General features: G+C 38.1%; 1 protein-coding gene across 3 annotated transcripts in view; it reads left to right on the top strand.

The window, feature by feature from the left end:
* Positions 1-16908, top strand: part of brip1 (BRCA1 interacting helicase 1) — a 29597-nt gene extending 12689 nt beyond the window's left edge. For all 3 annotated transcript variants that reach the window (XM_081369744.1, XM_081369745.1, XM_081369746.1), the window contains exons 9-20: positions 665-864; positions 1088-1220; positions 1305-1459; positions 1939-2107; positions 2220-2360; positions 2850-3011; positions 8974-9145; positions 9219-9340; positions 13774-13886; positions 13987-14069; positions 14368-14646; positions 15957-16908. In XM_081369744.1, coding sequence (XP_081225870.1) covers positions 665-864; positions 1088-1220; positions 1305-1459; positions 1939-2107; positions 2220-2360; positions 2850-3011; positions 8974-9145; positions 9219-9340; positions 13774-13886; positions 13987-14069; positions 14368-14646; positions 15957-16732 — 2505 coding nt within the window. In that variant the 3' untranslated portion in view covers positions 16733-16908. The remainder of the gene's footprint in view (positions 1-664; positions 865-1087; positions 1221-1304; positions 1460-1938; positions 2108-2219; positions 2361-2849; positions 3012-8973; positions 9146-9218; positions 9341-13773; positions 13887-13986; positions 14070-14367; positions 14647-15956) is intronic.
* Positions 16909-21441: the final 4533 nt, after the last annotated feature.

Genomic DNA, 21441 nt, shown 5'->3' with positions numbered 1-21441 from the left:
GTCATTATTGTGTTAAATGAGAAAAGCATTAAATAGACATTATGAAAAGTAGCTTTTGAAATAAATATTTGATTTGATTTAACATAGAATTTATTACACAAACTTTTAGGGTACAAGGGTGATGAAAACAGACAATATTGTGTCTAAAATATACCGCAATATTAACTTATTATTTATTGAACAGTTGTATCACATTTGCACTCGTGCTATTTGTAACAAAAACCGCACTTGTGTGATATTGCCATCGTTGCTCGTGTGAACTATATCATTTTATTTAAATATGATACAAAAACTGCATTTTGCCTTAATATCTTGAATTTTAGGGGTAGTCTCACTGAATTCTATAGGCTACATCACGCAGTGATATGTTGCCCTGCTTCATGTTGTCACCAATCAACTGTATGAAATATAAGATGATCTACGTAGGTCTGGGACAGGCTGGGTGTGTTAATTGCATTAAATCATTTTAATCATGTTATTTTTTCATAGCTAATTAGTTAAATTAATGCGATAAATCGACAGCACTACTAAAAAGTTACAGTTTAAAAAAATGTCCACCCTTAGTTTAAAGAAGTCAATGAAAGTCTTCAAATAAGATTGATAACACATGTGTTTGGATATTTTAAGGATTTGTATATCTATCCATCTTTTCTCCTCTTTCCAGATGGAAATCAATCTGAAGGAGCAGATTGTGGTGCTGGACGAGGCTCATAACATAGAGGATTGTGCCCGTGAGAGTGCCAGTTTCACCCTGAATCAAGCTCAGCTGTTGCTGGCACGTGATGAGATCGACGGAATGGTGACACATAACATTCGGCGTGATCAACACAAGCCACTGCTAGCATTCTGCTGCAGCCTTGCCAAGTATGGCCCCTCTTTCCTTCAATAGTTATACATCATAGGTGGTGGGACATCCATATTTGGCTTCATCATGAGTTGTAGTCTGCAGAGATCTGCTTTCTAAGATTCTTAATAATTCTTTATGTGGACCAGTATGTAATTGTGTAAATTGGGAGTTAAATAGTCCAACTCTTTGAAAGAATTGAAATAAAATTAATTATATATTTGTGTCCATACTTTTATGTAGCTGGGTGCAGGAAAGCTGCGATGGCTTGGAGGAGCGTGAATATGAGTCTTCATGTAAGGTCTGGACAGGGACGGAGGTTCTTGCCATCTTCCGTGGCCTTGGCATCACAGCAGACACCTTCTCTTTGCTACAGGTATTCTTCCTCTGTGTACCTTCCTCCCCTTTTACCAGGAGTATACTGACAGTCTCCCCTCCTTTTTGTATCTGATTTGTGTAGAAAAACCTGGCAGCAGTGCTAGAGAAGGAGGAGCGAATCGGGCTAGTGAACGGGAGAGAAGACACGGTGCAGGTTCCCACCATCAGCTCCAACACTCAGTCAATGCTCAAAAGCTTCTTTATGGTGCTGGAATTTCTTTTCAGACAAAATTGCAGGTCATTATCACAAACTACCCATCATTATTCTTACCTTACTATCTCTAAAAAGGTTTTTGGCAGTGATTTTTAAAGACCCCTTGAAATCGCAATTGGAGTTTTATGGCTTTTAGTCCATGTCTTTTTTCTTTATGGATAACTTTATGCTAGTCTACTCCTAAAAGTTGGCAAGATTTAAGTGTAAAAGAGAACTTTAAGTGTAAAATTTAGAGAGGAATCATAAATTCAAAGTAAAATGATAAATCTTAGTTATTAATAATCAATGCTTGTTTCCCATTCACTATTCCACATTTTTCACTTAATTGCTCCAATATCTACCTACATTATATTTTTACAAAATGTTTTCATTGCATAAAAAGCTTTGTTAATGATGTTAAAAGCTTTTTTAAAAGCTTTGAACAAACTTTCTACTACATGATCTATTATTCAACATTCATCTATTGTTTTTACTTAATTTCTCTGTTTGTGGATATGTACAGGTTTGCAGATGATTACCGTGTGGCTCTCCAGCAGAGCTACATGTGGACAACCCAGCAGGACCTGCCCGACGCTCAGGGCTTTTTTGCACGAACCCAGCGTCGCCGACAGAGCACCCGCACCAAAACTCTGGTGCACACCCTGAGCTTTTGGTGCCTCAACCCTGCTGTGGTGAGAACAACTTTGCTTGTTGCAGAACAAAAAAAATCTAATTTAAATGTTGTTAGTATGAATATGAATTGTAAGCTGTTACTGTAGTGGTTGGTGGTTTGTGTCTTGGCAGGCATTTTCAGATCTGAGCGATTCAGTGCGGACTATCGTGCTAACTTCGGGTACCCTCTCTCCCATGGGCTCCTTTTCCTCTGAACTTGGCATCAAATTCTCCATCCAGCTGGAGGCCAATCACGTTATCAGCAAGTCACAGGTCATTGCTACATAGCATTTTTTTAGGATGTGGATCTACCTAAAATACAGTAAAAAAAAAAAGAAAAAAAAAAAAAAGTTATATTGTGAAAGTTTATTACAAATAAAAAATTGTTTTCTATTTTAATATATTTTTAAATACCTGTGATGGCAAAGCTGAATTTTCAGCAGCCATTTACTCTAGCCTTTAGTGTCACGTGATCCTTCAGAAAATATTCTAATGTTGATTTGGTGCTCAAGATTGATTATCTTAATATTTTTGTGTAAACCGCAATACATTTTTTCTTTCTGGATTCTTTTTTAAACAAAGTTCAAAAATATTAATTTGAGAGAAATTTATTTTGTAAAATTATAAATGTCTTTCTGATCAATTTAATGTGTCCTTGCTAAATAAAATTATTAATTTGTTTAAAGAAAATCTAAATAACCCTAGACTTATTGGTAGTGTAACTTAAATTCTGAGTTTGTAATTGGTGTGTGTTTGTTGCAGGTCTGGGTCGGTACAGTTGGTGCAGGGCCTCAGGGTCGTAAACTTTGCGCCACATTTCAGCATGCAGAGACATTTGCCTTCCAAGATGAAGTAGGGGCCCTGCTTTTGAAAGTGTGCCACGTAGTGAGTCGAGGGGTTCTCTGCTTCCTGCCATCCTACAAGGTGTGTAGAGTCAATATTCCCTGCAATTAATGGCACTGGCTAACTCAAGCATCACTTTTGCTCATACATATGGTTAGGGATTTGAACAGACCTCTGACTCAAAGTGTTCAATTTAGTAGCACCATTTGTGCTAAGGATATGAATGATAAACAAGTGATAAAATGGCCAATTTAATTTGAAGGGGGGCACCTGAGCCATATTTATAGACTATAGAGACTTGGGAATGGTCTCTTTTGATTGTTTAGTACCTGCTGAACTACCAATGGGCTAGCAGCCAACCTAAACATCTTAGCAACTGCATAGCAATAACTTTAGCAAGTAGCAACAGAAAATATAAAAATCCAGTTAACCTTTTAATCTCATCTATACCTCTTTGCTTATAAAGAATCTAACAGAATCTAAGATTCTGAAACATGAGTTGTTTTTTTACTAAGTCATGTCAATTTGATACTGCACCACTATACAGCTGCCACTGGGAGGCCTTAGAGACCACAATTTTGCATTTCTGTAAACAAGCTAATGTTTTCCTCAGAACTGCCATAAAAATATCATCTGCATGCTGTGTAAGACTGTGGTTTCTGTTTGACATTCCGGTAGAGGATCCTCAAAGTCATAACTCTAGAAGTATCTGTTTCAAAATTCAATAGCAGTGGTCAGACAATGACCACATGCAATCATACGTGGCTATAATGTATTATGGATAATGAACAAACCTTTGAGTGCTGGCTCACGGTTTTTCTGTATCCCTTTTCAGGTAACAGGCTCAATTATTGAAAACCATTGAAAAATACTTTGTTCCTCATTGTTTGTTACGTTTAGTTAATGAATAATTCAGCCCTATTCAAGCTGCCTGTCATGATGTACCCTCAGAGGGGATGATTAACATTCTCAAATGTCTGTGTGTGTGTGTGCATGTACATCTTCGTGTTGATGTACACTTAGTGCACATTTCCAATATATATCATCCAATATATTTCATCCAATATATTTAGCCTACCAGAATCATAGTATGCTACCCCAACTTTAACACAAGAACCAGTTTCTTTATAAATTGACCACATAAATTCCCTATTGTATATCATGTCCATGTATGTATGCTCCATGTGGATTAATATTTAATCTGGAAATTGAGCAGTTTAGGGACTCATTGGAGACTGGAAATTCTGGAGCCTGAGAATCCTGTCTGAGGAGAGGACTAGAACATCTGTAGTCTCCAGAGACCTCTCAACTCCTGCTTGATCACTATCTCTCCATTCTGCAAGGGACCATGTGTATGATGTGTGTCTGTTCTGGCCATTTGTCCCCATGGCACCAAATGTGCTATACCTCCCCCAGGCCCCCCAACATTATCATTCATAACTCACACAGATAGACACGCAAGCCCTGTACTGTTCTCAAGATGTGGTCTTGCACCTTCCAACCTATCTCAGTTGGACCCCTGTTAACCACAGCGGCCCATGTTTTCTGGCATGACCTCATGACAAGAAGGGCTAAACAGTTAGGAGGGCCTGCTTATTAAATGTGGGCTAGGAAAGGTGAAAATATCTTGTGGAAATGCAGGATGCTTTTAAAGCAGATTAAGATAAGGGCCATTAGAACTGACGTCGCCAAGCTGTCTGTGTGAAGATGCATCTAAGCTGGCGCCTAGCGAGGTGGGGTGGAAAGGAGGGGTTGGTGGATGTATCTATATAACTTGCATCCTCTCAAAGTCAAAGTGCTCTGCAGGGGTTCTGAGCACAGGCTATGAGCCCCCAAGGCCTCTCAGCATACTGTCTGCAGTCTCGTAGGCGTAGCTATAAGTGCAGTCTCAACAGTATCAGTAGAGATACTGTAGCACATGTGATCCAAGGTAATTGTATTACAGAAATACTTGCTTGATTTATTTGTTTGTGTATTTTATAATATTATTACTGTTGTAAATACATTTAAATATGTGATTTTACACACAGACACATACAGTATATATAGTATAATTATATCATATATCTTTTCATTTTATATATTATTTTGTGTACGTTTACATTGATACATAAAATATACATAGTTATATACTATTTTATATTTAGATATCTTATTTTATTTGAAAGATATTTTCATTATGTACGTTTACAACATATAATTGTATATAATACAGTATATAACATAATATTTATAATTATTAATTAGTGAGACAACCCCTTTATTCCAGCTATAGCTCTGGCAGGGGCGCCACACCACTCTGTCCTTGGCGTGATCATCACTGAGATATTTGCAGCTGAATTATTTACAGCAGCTACACGTCTTCTCTTGCCGCCACCAGGGCACTATGTTTCATTTATGCCACCCTACAACTAAGTTTGTCCATTATTTAGAGGCCTTTTGCAAAGAAAAAACAGCAATGTGTTGTCACAAGACAGAATGGCATTAAGGTTGGAGAAAAGTTGATAAAGAGTAGTGTAGGTGGCAGAGGAAATAAGAGCGTGAGAGCGAATGCACACAGTTGTGCCTCGCAGTGCCACCTCGCCTCCATGTCCCCTAGGAGAACTGCATCCGGTCTACTTAATCTAGCATGGTGACACAAGCTGAGTGATGCATATATTTAGTCGACTAACCACAATGAATTATTCAGCTTTTGTTGTGCCTGCGGGTGTTCGCTAGATAGTCTTCACTCTGCTTTGTTTTATCAACAGCTTCTCTGAACGCTTTTTTACCCGTTCTTGTGTAGACATCTGAGATGTGAGTTTTTCTCTTTACTGTCAAAGACAACGGCAGCCACATTTACATGTACACCAACAGTAGTGAATATAGCATTTTCAAGGTTGTTCTTCTAAAAGATATTTGTTCAGCTGAAAATTCCTAGATTCATATACGTAATTATTTATATATTTATTAATTAATTAATTTACCATCGTTTCTGAAAAACAAATACCTCATATCTGAGAGGATTAAAGCAATGGGAGTTGTCCAAATGCAGAACATTTTAGAATAAATATATTTCACAATTTAATATGAAGTTTTCATATGTGCTATGGTAACAGGCATTACTCACCTTTTAAAGTAGTGGATTGTGAAGTTACCTAATCATACAGACATTTGATTGGCTTCTGCCTCCTGTTTTATGTCCAGGATCATTTGTCACCTCTTAAATACAACGGTCAGTCAGTAAATACAACTGACTGTGGGAACAAAATGTGTCCGTTGTGGTCTATTGCTGATAATGGTAGTCTGCTGCAGAGTTCTGAAGATGTGAGATTAAGGTCTACTGTAAGAGGACCTTAAATAATGCATGAGACTGGGTCACTGCTGACTTGAGCTCCCAGCCCTCGGGAGCAGTGTAAGAGACGAGGTGTCAGAAGTGGGGCTGCACACACCTTATATACTTATACTGATGGTTAAATGTAGCCTAGTGCTGTGTTGTCAGACATTCTCACACTTTACTGTATTTTGGAAATCCTTTTTTTATCTAAAGTTAGGCAGTGATTGTTATTCTCCAGACATGCACAGTAGAATGAGGATGTGAGGTTAAATGCCTCTTATCATTTGTCGGAGCTTGTTTGGTACTAGTGCGTTCATGTCGTCTTTGAGCACGCCATCTGTTTGATGGCACTGTCACTGACCTCAGAGAGGGATGGTGTAGGGTCACTTCTGCAATGTTTGTGCACCTGAGCCTCAGCCAAGTGTGCAGATTGACATTTTCATTCTGCTGTGTCCTGGTCTAGGCCCTGTGGAAACAGCGCTGCTCTTGTCAGATAATGCCCATGAATTAGGCATGAAGGCCATGTGCTCATCCCATCACCACCACCCCCACAATCTCCCATTCCTTGTCCAAACATCTTAAAACAGAAGTGCACACTTGCAGATCCTAATTTTCACTGGCAACATTGAATGCTGTCCGTTTATTCTATCACTGTTGATGTTTTTAATGGCAGGTTAAATTCTTTAAATTAAATTTTTTTTTATTGATAGACTGAATGTGGTGTTATCCGTTGTTTTGCTTACTTGCATGAGCGTTTTTTATTATTATTATTTGTTCAGTACAAATTGATGGATGTATGGATGGATGGAGGGAGAGAGACTGAGAGAGAAAAATATGTAGTTTAAGTCTGTAGAATCTTGAGAGAATCTTGAGTTTCTTCCTCATTGCTAACTGGCTTCTCTTTGGGGTTTTCAAACTATGGCTCTAGTCTGTCAAAATGAGGGATGTGGAAAATGTGCCTGTAATGAAATGACTGAATGGAAGCAGACATAGAGTGATGTTTACTCACAGTGTCTGTGAGATAAAAGCATTAGGACCATTACCCTTTGAGCCAAGGGACTCCTGGAGTGGCACTGTATTGTATTTCGCCTGCTTTTATAAGGCTTTACAAATTACAGCTCTGGGAATATAAACAACAAGCTTATACAAGGAGTCTTTGTGCTTGCATGTGTCCCTGTCTTTTAAGGGGCAGCATTTTATTATCCTGTTATGCTCAGGTCATCATCGGGTTACACTTCAGGCCAAGCACAAATTAATAACATTGACCCTTAAGGTGAATTAAAGATGCTGAATACAGCATCCAAACCCATCAGTTGTATTCATCTAAATGAGTCATGTTTTTTGTTTCAGCTTCTTTTTTCTCTTGTCCTCCGCCTCCTCTTGTCATGAACTCTTCCGCAGAAATCTGAATTTCCTCCAAGTATAGTGTGTATAATGGCTGTTTTGTTCCTTGGGCAGTCTGCTGAGAGAATGTTTTAATAATTCACCTTTTATTCATATCGGATTTGCAGCAATTGTTAGTCTTTGAAACAGTGACATTTATGAGTTTGTTGCAGCTTCAGCACAAGTGTCATGTTTTATTGAAGACAAGTTGCTTGTTTGTTCCTATAAGCACAAACCTGATGAAATTGGTGCTTGCTTCACTTCACAGTCACATCCATGTGTAAAAAAGTTTTCACAGTGCAGAAGTCTCAGGCACCTCAAATGGGATTTAATATTTAGAAGTTGTGAATTTAATGTCGTCTTTGGTAAAGTGGTGTGGGCATGCATAGTTTTTCTGTCCTTTAAGCAACAAAAGTGTAATGATCCTAATACTGAGCCCTGGGGTGCTTCACCATTCTTTGTTTTTGTTTACCTGAATAAAGCCACAAATTCCTGCAGTCATGAAGTTTTTTTTATTATTATTTTTTCTGATCACAAGAAGAACTTTTGCTTGACCCTTCTAACACATTTCCAAGCCAGTGAAGATTCGCTTGGATTGTAAAGGCATGCCTATTCAAGAGGAAAATGCGTACAGCCGAGACAAGTATTGCTCCCTGTGAGGGAGAGCTTTTAGATCAGTGTTCCTCCCTTGGGAGTTACTGACTTTTTTGCACGAACAATAGCACTGTAACAGTGATTTTTATTATGAACAGAGTTTATACTTGCAATTTATCGTTTTTCAGTAACAGGAACTAGAGAGAAGACTGAAGAGAAACGTCCTGTGTCTTGCTGTGAGCTTTCGTTCTCAGGCTTTTAGTGTGCATTCTGTGCAATGTACATTATTTGTTAAAAATATAAAAAGAAGGCCCAAACCAGCTAATTGTTTACAATGCAAACAGGAGGTCTGCATTTATTAAACTATGAATTACTGGGCAACCCAGGGTTCAGACATTCCTCTTCAACTGACTCTTTTTTTTATTTTAATGGGGGCCACATGGATGCTGCAGTTTTGAATCAAACTTTTGTGTTCGAGAATATGGTTTTCATTATGTTTGTTATTAAAGGCATCCCTTTTTACCATTCTAACTCATTCATATTATTACTCTACACTAATTACAAATGTGTTGCACCAGAAAAAAATATTTATCGTACCCCTATGAACTTGCATATTTTTATGGACTGAATATTATATCCTGATGTAACTGCTGAATATTATATTACATGCTAAAAGTATTGGATTGTCTTGTTTTGGGGGGATGCACTGCAAATAATATATTATTCTTGGTCAATTTTTGTGTTGATAAGATGTTGGATAAACTGAGGGACCGCTGGATGAACACAGGTCTGTGGGACAAGCTTGAGGAGCGAAAGACTGTGATCACTGAGCCACGTGGTGGTGGCAAGGGTGATTTTGATGAGCTGCTGCAGACCTACTATAAGGCCATCAGAGGAACAGCAGCCAACTGTGAAAACAGAGGTTAGTGTTGATTTACTCCAAATGCCTAGTTTAAATGTGTTGTCTGTGTGTTGAATTTGATTTATTTTCCCAGATGGAGCGCTACTGGTAGCTGTTTGCAGAGGGAAGGTGAGCGAGGGCTTAGACTTCACCGATGACAATGCCAGAGCAGTGGTTACTATTGGTATTCCATTCCCTAATATCAAGGATTTGCAGGTACACAATTAAACACAATTAAAACCGTTTTCTAAATTTTTTCAGGTCATCTTAGTACCATCTGGATAACACTATGATCTGATGATGAATGGATTTCATGTATGATCTTTAAGAAAATAGCAGATGTAATTAACAGAGTTTTGTAAAAACATAACATATAAAATGATTCCATTCCATCCAATATTCGTGGTAAAATTGCTGTAATGCCTGGCCTCAATGTTATTGGTTTAGTAGTTGTTCTAGACAACTGGATACAATTTTTGTTGGTCAATATTTGACATATTACAAGTGGCTTAATCCGCTGTGAACTGATGGTAAATTTCTCTCTTAGAGATTATCTTTGCTTGGCTATTGTAGTCTTTTTATAATCTGATTAAAAACTTTTTCACTTTTCTTCGTCCTCTGTTCAACCCTGAAGTATCATTTGTCCTCTCATATGAATTCATATCTTAAAGTTACATTGTAGGCAGAACAACAGTCCCCCCCTTGCTGTGATCCGTAAATGAATTCAGTAGTGATTGTGCTGTGGTTTGCCTGTCCTTAGCAGATAGACCTGACCTTTAAGCTTCCCCCTCTGTCTACCTTGCTGTCAGAGTATGTTGAAGCTTTCCTAACTGGGTCTGTCACCGGGGGGATATGTACAGATGATTGACACTTCCGAGCCCTTCACCTTAGCGGAAGCTGTTGGCGTGGTTGTACCCTTACCTCTGGGAAGGCCTTTGATTTTATTTTCACTTCTGCTCCAGTGGAGGTCGATTGAGTTTGCCATTTTGGATGAGTTTTGGAGGGTTCTGAGGTAGGTTTTAATCATGTGGCTTGTTGCGGACAAGCGCTGAGTTGATGTGCCAGAGGGGGTGAGGAGCAAAGAAGCGGGGGTTTCTAGTGCACCTGGCCAACCGTAATGCTGCTTCTGGTCTCAAATGCCACATGAAGTGGTTGACAGCACTCAAACGTGTTTGTTTACTGCCCTCGATTTCTTTTCAATACCTCCCCCTTTGACACGGTAATGCTTTGTCTCATTTTCCTAGTGCAGGTTAAAAAGATGAAGGATGGTGAAGGAGTTTTGAAATGAGAATTATTTTTGCAATTGGGAGAGAAGTCAATCCACAATATTTCCTTTTTCAGCACCTCTTTTTAAGGTTCCCATGGGGATGATTTCAAGTAATTGAAATGTCTATTGTGAATATACACTTACGTTTTATGTTTCTAAAAGATGTCAGAAATCTGCATTTATTTGTTTAAATATACAGTATATATGTAAGAATTTAATATGACTGTTTTCTGTTTTAATATATTTTAAAATGTAATTTATTCCTGTGATAGGAAAGCTGTTCTTTTGAGACATTTCTTTTTTGTATTGGTCAAATCAGTTTACAAAATGATAAATTATTTTGAGAGCAAATCAGTCTGAATCTAAATGTTTTTTTCAAAATCTTTGTTCTGTTATCACAAACGACTGGAAAGTTCATGGAAATCCATTTACTAAGAAGTGGAAACTATTTTATACAAGCATTTTTAATACGTCCATCTTATTCTATTTGTTGTTCATAAATTAACATCAGGACAGTCTTGCGTTTACATACACTAACAGCCTGCATGCAAGCTTTTTGAGCTTTGCTACAAGATGATGCTTCTCCTTTGGTCGAGTACATGGGGGGTGGAGATGACCCCTGGGGATACCTAGGATATGACCCCGTTAATGCAAAGTAAAGAGAGGACACTGATACTATTTACTGTCAGAGTGCAATGGTTCCTCTGTCTAAAGCAAATTAATGCTTGCATTGACACTCACAGGGCCATTAAACAGCCACATAGAACATCTTAGTAACCAACAATGCACAAAAACTGCTTCGTTCGTGATGGTGAGTTTTTAAAACGCTAGTGCAATTTTCTTCAGAAAATAAAAAACATCTAGATTTTGTTTCATTTTATTATTTTTGTCGTACTTTTAGGACTGTACACACATACATTAATTGTGACTTGTGACTTCACTTTCTACTTTCCAGTCAGAGTAGAGGTCCTGTTGAGTGGATGCCTGCACAGTCTTCCCAGATAGACAGAAAAGCTATTAAAGTGCCTCTAAAATGAGAGTATTGCTTTTATTAGTCCGCTATTGGGAACAAGATCAAAGGTGAACTTTAAACAGTCTAAGGCATTGTAAGCTGATGGTGCACACATAAAAATAGCCTCTGGTGAACATAAAAACTGGAGGGAACATGTTTTGTTTCACTAAGAAAAATAATCTCCGATTTAAAAGGCAGTAAAGGGGCTATTCCAACTGATGCTGTGTCTCGATGCCTAATGAACAGCTTGAACATGGAAAGTGTGTTAAAATGTAAAGGTTTGTGTGGAATGTTGTATCTTGTTTCTCTTTGATTTTCCTTTTAATTGAGGAGTCGAGAACTCTTGGTGTGACCTAACACAGACAGACAGTGGGCTACGAGATCTCAGTGACGGGCACAACGGCGGCAGTGTTCCGCTCTGCTGCAATGCATGCCTCTTGGTCAAATGTCTGTTTTTAAGGATGAACAGGTAAAGAGGTTGAAGCTGATGAGAGAGTGGGTTATCTCCTGACATTTTACGTAATCCCTTCCAGCTTGTGGTTTCTTGCACATTGAGGAGATTTGGCTAGCAGCAAGAATTGGCTTTTTCACATATGCAAGCTGTCATGTCGGATTGAGTGTTGACGTGGTTCTGGGAGGTGAAGGCCTTGATAGTGAAATAGACTCTGATTGGATTTAGATGACAGTCCGCCTTGGGGTAACGGCCTTTAGTTGACAACAGGATCTCTATCCAGATGCTTTTAACCCTTCCAGTGGGTTAGAGATTGAGATGTGCATACAATTGCAGATTCACTCATGCTTAAGTGTTTGCTCTTCTATTCAGCCCCATGTGTATATCAAAGTGTCCACGTGTTTCTAAATATTCCTGATTAAAGCGTGTGACAACATCACGGATGACTAGGGGTGATGTATACAAGAGACAGGTCTTACCTGCGATGGTCATGCCCTTGTTCAGGTTTTGGCATCTGAAACACAGTAGCTGTCATAAATAGTTAAAGGCTTTTGCCATCCTGTCCCATCAGACGGGATTTGAACTTTTCACTTGTCAATTCAAAAAGGTTAGCGTTAAAACCGTGAGGGCAGTGGGTGAAAATTGATGGATGCCTCCCTGGCATTTTTATGGCTAAGCAGATGCCTATTGTCTTGTGGCCCCCGTTTCTCTTTCTTTGGAATGGATCAGCGGGTATGGGCTGGCAAGTATGAAAGCACTACAGGCCCAGGGTGTCATCTTCAGGGGAGCCTTGCCCTCTCCAGATCACCCCTCACCAGTCCTACCTCCTGCCAGTGTTAATCTAATTAGTTCTGTATGGGTGGTATGATGGTGACACAGCTGCCTGATTCCCAGGTGTGGCCTGTCAGGCCTTCTGATATATGTGAAGTTGGTAAAGAAAAATGTATACTGTCTACTAAGTTTAGAATAGAATCATTGTTTGTACATGACAAAAATTCTGCCATAATTTGCTGTCATTTTAAACCTGTATGACTTTCTTTCTTCTGTGAAACACAAAAGGCGAAGTTAAGCAGAATGTTTAAGGATTGGCTCATGGATTGCTCCTAAACCAGCAACCTTCCAGTTACAAAACATGAAAATGTACCACTAAACAGCACTCAACTAATTAAATGCTGTTTGTTTATTTTGCTCAGCATGGAATCTGTTCATCAGGAGTTCCACAGGGTTTACACGGTCCTGGAAAACGCTGCAATTATAAACCTGGAATCTAAAAATCATATTCTCCAGGCCTGTAAATGAATAAATTGGGGGGGGGGGGATCATAGAAAAGTCATGAAAATTTCTATGTATAGGCTATGGTTCAAAGATTTGGGGTCAGCAAGATTTTATAATGTATTTTATGCTCACCAAGGCTGCATTTATTTAATAAAAATGCAGTGAAAGTAATATTGTGAACTATTATTACAATTCAAAATGATTGTTTTCTGTTTCAATATATTTTAAAATGCTCTTTATTCCTGTGTTAGCAAAGATGAATTTTCAGCATCATTACTCATAATTATTCAGTGTGCACATGATCCTTCAGAAATCATTCTAATATGCTGATTTTGTGATCATGAAACATTTATTCTTATCAATGTTAAAAACAGTTTTGTAGCACTATAAATGCTTTACTATCACTTTTGATCAATTCATTACACCCCTGCAGAAAAAAAGAAAAAAAATCTTGCTGCCCCCCAAACTTTTGAATACATTAGAAATGTATCTTTCTGCTAATGTTCATGCAGCAATTTCCAAAATGTGTGGAAACCCTGGTTCTAAAATGCACTTCTATCTTGTATCCCGACCATCACCTGAAATTCTGTTTAGTGTTTTTAGAGACTACTTTAGTCCGAGTCATTGTTTCTTTTGCATTGCAGGTTGAACTAAAGATGAAATATAATGACAAGCATGCCAAGTCACGAGGACTTCTGCCTGGTGGGCGCTGGTACGAGATTCAAGCCTATCGGGCACTAAACCAGGCACTCGGAAGGTAAGAGCCATTTCAGGGTTGATATTTATGCACTTAGTCTAACATTATATAAATCTTTTAAGATCAATTTGGTGTAACGATATGTTTACTGATGTCCTAGGTGTATTCGACATCGAAATGACTGGGGGGCACTTATACTGGTAGACGACCGGTTTAAGACGAACCCAAACAAATACATCACAGGTGGCGTAGAATCTCTAAAAATGATTTTGCCATTATATCACCCAGCTGTAGTTACATTTCGGTATCACTAGATGGAGATAATGACCTAGCGCAGGGGCTTTGAAATGTTAGACTGTGGGCTGCGGCCAGATAATGTGTACATAAGGTCTTGCTCTTTTACATGTAACAGTGATGGGTTGAAAACATCCATTACTAGAAAATCTACACGGATTGACAGCACTGTGGTAGAGTGTTATGAAAATAGTGGTAATGTGGAGTGGTTAAATGCTTATAAAACACTGCTGTCCTCTTCTCTCAGGCCTGTCAAAATGGGTGCGTCAGCTAGTGAGGCACCATGACACCTTCACTGGCGCCATGCAGTCCCTGGAGTCCTTTTCTCAAGGCCAGCGGGGGGCAGTAGAGACCTTCGAAGAGACTCAATCTCAGGCTGTCCCTCAATACCCCAGCCCTTCCAATGCTACCTCTCCCCCTCCTGAGATAATCACCCCCAACAAGTCATTTGACCTTCAGCCTGCACCGCCAAACTTACACACCGAGGTGCAGGCAGCCAACTCTGAGAGCAGGTCTTCTGAATCAGGTATATTGCTTGGGTGGAAACTTAGCGATAATGCTTAAGTCATTTGTTTATTAATCTCATTAGTGCTCTAAAGGAAGTCACTGTATTTAGTGATGATGAATAACTGTTGGGCCAACGGTTTCCTGCCTCACTCCATTACAGGCCCACTTCCATGAAGTACTTTTATTTCTATCTTTTATAATGAGGCCTACTTATTTACTACTTGCTCTTTGTGTTGTTAAAGGAGTAGTTCACCTAATTTAAAATAATTTACTTACCCTGATCTCATTGTAAAAAAACATGGTCTTCCTTTTGTGGAACCAAAATGGAGAAACGAGATTGTATGGCTTCGGATGATCTTGAATATAGCACAATACATGTTTTTTTTTTTTTTTTGTCCAGATCTCACATTCACTATATACACTGCCATATTTTCCACAAAAATATGCAACATAGCTGTTTTCAACATTGATAATAATAAGAAATGTTTCTTGGACACCACAGTAGAATGATTTCTGAAGGATTATGTGGCACTGAAGACTTGAGCAATGGCTGATGGAATTCAGTTTTGTCATCACATGAATATATACATTATACATACATCATACATTTTAAAATAGTATCAAATAAATGCAGCTTTGGTGAGGATAAGAGACTTCTTTCAAAAATATTACATTTAAAAAACTGACCCAAACGTTTGAAAGCTAGTGGATGCAAACAAGCAAACATTCTTCAGTATTTCTCCTTTAGTTTTCTACAGAAAAAAAAAGTCTCTATAAGAAAGTATTTAGAGCAACATGAGGGTGAGTAAACATTGACCAAATTTATGTTAGGGTCAACTATTCCTTTAACATTGTGGGTATTTTTAGGTAAAACCATCTGGTAAGTGATCGTGCGTTTCTGTGGCAAGTACATGTATGCATGTGTACTGTACATGCTCTTCACTCCTCATTGCCCCTGTCAGACTCTCTGGCCCCTGACTGACTGAACATCATTGGGATGAGCAGATGTCTTGACTGTTGCTTTTAATGAAATCCCTTTGACCTTTGTTTGTGGTAGATTGAGCGTAAGTATTTGCGTACACTTGAGAAAAAATCAGGGACTCCACTCATTCAGACACACAAACCATACTGAAGACTCAAAACTAAAGCCGACACAATTATCCCTGTGAGAGACCCTGTGCTCCACCACTTAATCAAAGCTAGCCATTAAACAAGTTTTGTCTGTGGGACAATGCTGGCTGTAGTGTTTTAACCAAAGATTCTGCTTTGAGGTGTACCCAAGAGTTTTGTATAATTGTCACTGATGTTTTTGTCTGTCTGTTTCAACAGGTGACCAAAAGTGTATTCAGCATCCATCTGAAGCAATCACATTGCCAAGCCGAGAACGTAATGTCCACAGAACGGCATGGCCTACAGGCCATCTCTTCACCTCCTCTCCAGTCAGTAGCCAATTCAAGACTTCTATTTTTCAATCCCAGCAGGATGCAAGTTCAGTGAACAACAAGCAAGTTCAGCAGGGACTTATTCCTGTACTTTCTGTGACACCAAAGAACCAAATAAATGGTGCTCCTGGCCTAAATGACAGCTCATTTGAACCTCAACTTGAGCAGCTCTTTGTGATCCCTAACTCTACCTTGAAGCAGAACACCAGTGGAATGGACCTTGATGACACTGAAGAGGGTGAACAAAGTATCTTCTACAGCCCTGAGCTGTTTGAAGGAGACGGGGAAGAGAAGGAAGAGTCTACTGAGGTGGAAAGATCTCCTGCAGAAGTCAGCCATCCTGCTAACAGCACAGCCAGCATTCTTTTGGAGGATCTGTTTGGTTTAGAGCAGGGAAAGAGGACATTGTCCGAAGACGTTGTGAGCAGCACTGTCCCAGACAACACATTATTAAAGGGTAGTGCAGAGCAGACAGAATTATACTGTAGTACAGACTTTGAGAATGTGCCTGCCTCACAAAATGGCGCCAGCAGTAGTCGGTCACGTAGACTCTCCAGATCTAGGCAGAACAGGCCAAGCACATCAGCAGCATCAGGTAAACTCACCAACTATTTTAAAATTGTGCCCCCAACCAGCCAACCATGCATCACAATTGATGACTGATAATGTTCAACTTTGTGTTTCTTTTTTTAATTAAAAAGTCTATTGTCTTATTTGGTGTAATAATGTGTATTTTATCCAAACCCCAAAAACAAAACACATGGCTGCTGATTTGTCTTTAATATGCTCCTTAACACGTGTATCTTTTATAAGAATTATTAAAAATAAGTGACAAGCGCATCCTCGACTCTGTGACGTGATGTCTTGACCGGGTTGATTTTAATGAGATGTACTGTGCTATGGCATCTAAAAACTGGAAGGAGGTGCAGGGAGGGGTTTACATGGCCGATTTCACTCGGCTGAGAAGTTCTGCATTTTTACTTAGAAATTACAGGCCAGTAAAATTTTATTTGTGTGAACTTTGGATGTAAACGGGGGGCAGCTGTGTAGTGCTGGGTGTCTGGGGCGCCAAGGGCAAACGAGTCTGTAAACAGGCACAGGAAGCTGCTTCTTTCTGTCTCCCTCTCACTAACAGCTTGAAGAAATGATAACGTGAATAATTGTCACATAAACCCACAATTAACAATGAATCGAACAATTTCTACAGTTAAATATTTTTAATAGTGGTTATTAAAAATGTTAGTGTTAATATTAATAGTAATCATATTGGCTTATTAGCAGTAATACTAGTAAAATCAAATTTTCGTAATCAATTAAATCATTTATTTTGCTTTGTTTCTCTCCTTCTGTTTCCACAACCTCAAACAGCAATGAATAAGTTATTATTATTGTTAATATTATTATTATTATTATTATTATTATTATTAAACACTTTATATTGTATATTTATTTAAACTTTCCACACAATTTATTTTTATTGTTTATTTATTTTAAAATCTAATGGAAAAACTGTTGAATATTTGACGGTACCCAATTGGACAAGCATACATTTATAATACAATTAGTATCATAATTCTGTCTTTCTGTTAGAGCTAGAAAAAGGTTTCTTAGCATTTAAATTCGTAAGTAGGACTGTATGTGGTTAGTATTTGTTCCACATACATTCACAACTGAAGAATAATGCATTTATAGATGTTGTTTTTGAAAGGTGTTGTTACTGGGTGGAATATTCCAGTATTCTTACTGCGATAAACTTGCATTGAACTCTAGAATATGTTATCCCTCACATTACGTTCCAAGGAACATATTAAATTAGATTTTTTTTTTTTTGAGACTTTGCGCAGTTAGGAATTGGGGTTGGGGGATGTGGGGCCAAATTAACCCCCATCAGCCTGACAAGATTTGTCTCGTTAGAGGGGCTTAAACAGCAACACCGTTAATGTGGGGGCCGTAAAATAAATTTTATTAAAGCTCATCCCTCTTCATCTGGCCTGTGTGGAGGCTGCCAGTTCGTTATTGTAATTGCATGGCGGGCTGAGACCGACCCATTAGTATCAATCTGAATAAGGATGCTAAAGGCTAAGGAGTGAGAATGTGTGTAGATCAAGACGTCCTAATAAGCTGTCTGCAGCCACGCAAGACTGCGAAACAGTTGGACCCTGCCCCAGCTAGCCCTTTATTAAACTAATACATTTAATTGAATTAGCCTAAATAAAGAGCCCTTCTCTGTCCACAATCAGTTGAATGTTTATTTTAATCAGAGCAATGCTCTACAAGACAGCCTTTTCCACTGTTTTAAGCATTATTGTGTTCAGGCATTATGAATTTCTCAATGCTCATTCTGAAGGTGCATGTGCTTGAATTCAGCAGGTCAAAGTTCAGACCCAAGGATCAGGGAGAGAGTGTCAGTGAAGTGGCAAGCTCAAAATCCACACAAAACTAATTCATGGCCTCCAACCTCACTCAAAAAAATGAGAGGCCATATCCTGAATAGAAAGGAGACAAAGCACACACATACAGGTAGCCAGCAGATAGTAAGAGAAGCTGAGGGTTTTGGACAAGAAAATAGTAGCGGTGTGCAAAGTGTAGTCCTCCACAACCAATTCACCCATGCCAGAACAAATGCCATTGCAGTGCCACTACACGGAGAGACGAAGACCAAACGAAGAGATTCAGTCAGACACCCAACCCAGAGACCCTTGGGGCATCATGGGGCATCAGAGGTCTCATCTGCAGAGAGGTTAGAGAGGGAGAGAAGAACTAATAAAGCTGGCACTTGTATAACAGTCAAACCTTTGCTTCCTACATCTGTAGAGGTGCAGAATGACAACTTGACCCAAACAGGTAGGAAAATCTGCCTATATGTCTTTAAATTCTGTGTACTAATTCATTTCTAAATTTTTAGCATTGTTTCTATGAACAGGTATCAAAGTTCAGAGATCATATTTAAGGAAGAACAGACAGCCAAAGAAGCCAGAAATGGCACATGAGAACAGACATTCTCAAACACAGAGGTTAGCCAAATATTGGCATTGTGCAGTGGATGCTCAGTGGTTGAATTTTCCTTCTGTGACATGAAGCCTTTCTCTTCCAGTGGTTATCCAGTCTTTGTGAATGAACTTGAACTGGAGTCCTTTGACCAAGGTACGGGAAATTATGGTATGGTGACTATTGCCAAAACATAACACTCCACTCCAGTGATGGCAAAGCTGATTTCAGCATCATTACTCCAGTCTTCAGCATCACATGATTCTTTGGGAATTTGGTACTCAAGAAACATTTTGTATTATCATCAATGTTGAAATCAACTGTGCTGCTTAATATTTTTGTAGAAATAGTGATACATTTAATTTTTTTTTATCAAGAAAAGTTCCAAAGAACAGCTTTTATTTGAAATTGATATTTTTTTAGCAATGTAAAAATCATTCTCGTCACTCTTGAACAATGCGTTATTGCTGAATAAAATATTAATTCCTTTCAAAAGCAAAAGAAAGAAGTCTTACTGGCTTCAAACCAGTAAAAAAAATATTCTGAGATAACCACATCCAAGTGTGACACACCTTTAGTGTCCCATTGGGGTGTGGTCTTTGCTGCTACTTGTGTAAAGAACTACTATCCTTTTTTGTCCTGAGTAGATCAGTGCAGTCCTATTTACCTGACGGAAAGGTAGATGGGCCATAATAATGCATTTTGATGTCTTTCAAATTGTCAAATAAGTATTTAATATTTCAATGCCTCCCGTAATTAAGTTTTGTACAAAAGAATAATAGATAATTTTGGTTTTCCTTTTATGATCCATTTATATTCTTAGTGATAAGATCCTCAGTGTCACTAGTGATAAGATCCTCAGTGTCACTAAGAAAAAAATCTGACCAAACATGCTCTCTGAAAGATTAACTTGTAACTGATTTGCTGACACCCAGTCAATATAGAACAACAAGCTAGCACTTATTTGTGTGGTTATTTCAGGTGAAAGCTCAAAGACGAATGCAGTCCTTTTCTCTGTTTTTCATGTTTTTGTGAACCCTGTACATGCATAAATGTCCACCGTGCTTTTGTATGATGCCATATGGATGGAATTCTTCAAACTGGGAAAAAATCCTTATTGATTGGAAGTCCTTGAGCTTTAATTAAACCAGAACCAGACAGGTACTTAGACACAAAAAAGATGCCATGGAAAGGAACTTAAAATGTCATTATAACTTCATTGGGTTTTTCTGTTAGAGATCTTGTCTAATAATTGAGTAAATCAATTAATATTCTGTGAAATATTGATCAAAACCATACAAGAAGGGCTTATTGGTGTTGTTGTTAATAGGCTATTATAGGCTGCACCCGTACACTTGAACATAAGTTTATTGATCCACAAAGTCTGCAGTTAGCAGTCCTTAATTTTTCATGTGTATGGTGTGTCTGGACTCAGATGACCCATTAACTCAGGACAATATGAGGATATATTAACTCAGTGTCAAAACACTTTTATTTTTAATTTTTCAATAATTCAGATGTTTGTGGAATATTAAGCAGCACAACCTTTTTCCAGCATTGATGATAAAACAAATTTTTTAGCACCAAATCAGTATATTAGAATGATTTCTGAAGGAAAGACTGGAGCAATGATGCTGAAAATTCAGCTTTGCCGTCACAGAAATAAATTACATTGTAAAATATATTAAACAGTTTTATTAAATTCTTATAATATATATATATATATATATATACACACACACGCACACACACACATATATATATATATATATATATAAATGTATAAATTCTATACTATTTTGTCTTCAATTAGAAAATAAACAATAAAAATAATAACTTTAAATGTTAACTTTGATGTACATTATGAAAATTAATATTCACCTTTAGATTTTCTTAAAATTAACATTTAACAGTGTTATTCAATTATTTGTATTTTTAAGTGAGCATTAGGTGAAAGCAAAGGAAATCTAAATGTAAAAATAGCTGATAATGATGAAGATAATTAAAAAAAGAAAAAATCTAATTTCAGCCAATTATGAAAATTTCAGCCATTATGGCACAATATACTGTACAGCCCTATTTTTAAGTATATTTTAGGTAAGTATATTTTAACTTGAAATAAATTTAAGTGTCACCTTGTGCTGTTGATGCAACTTTACAAAACACTTTAAAAACACACTTGAGACTGCTAGTTTTGCTTGTTTAATGTAAGTAAAAGTTGCTGCACGTGTGGAATATGTCCTTGAGCCATTTTCATCACAGCCCACCACCTGCTTTAAACTTATGCTGCAGTCGGCTCTCGTCACCCTCCTGTCCCCTGCTCAACTTGACAAATCTTTCACCCTTCTGGCCTGACCTCCATCTGGGCCGTATACACTGTGGCA

This window comes from Scardinius erythrophthalmus (assembly GCF_964197995.2).
Source record: "Scardinius erythrophthalmus genome assembly, chromosome: 7".
Classification (NCBI taxonomy): Eukaryota; Metazoa; Chordata; class Actinopteri; order Cypriniformes; family Leuciscidae; genus Scardinius; species Scardinius erythrophthalmus.
Note: the sequence above shows the minus strand (reverse complement) of the source record. Positions and strands in the feature narration are given on the sequence as shown.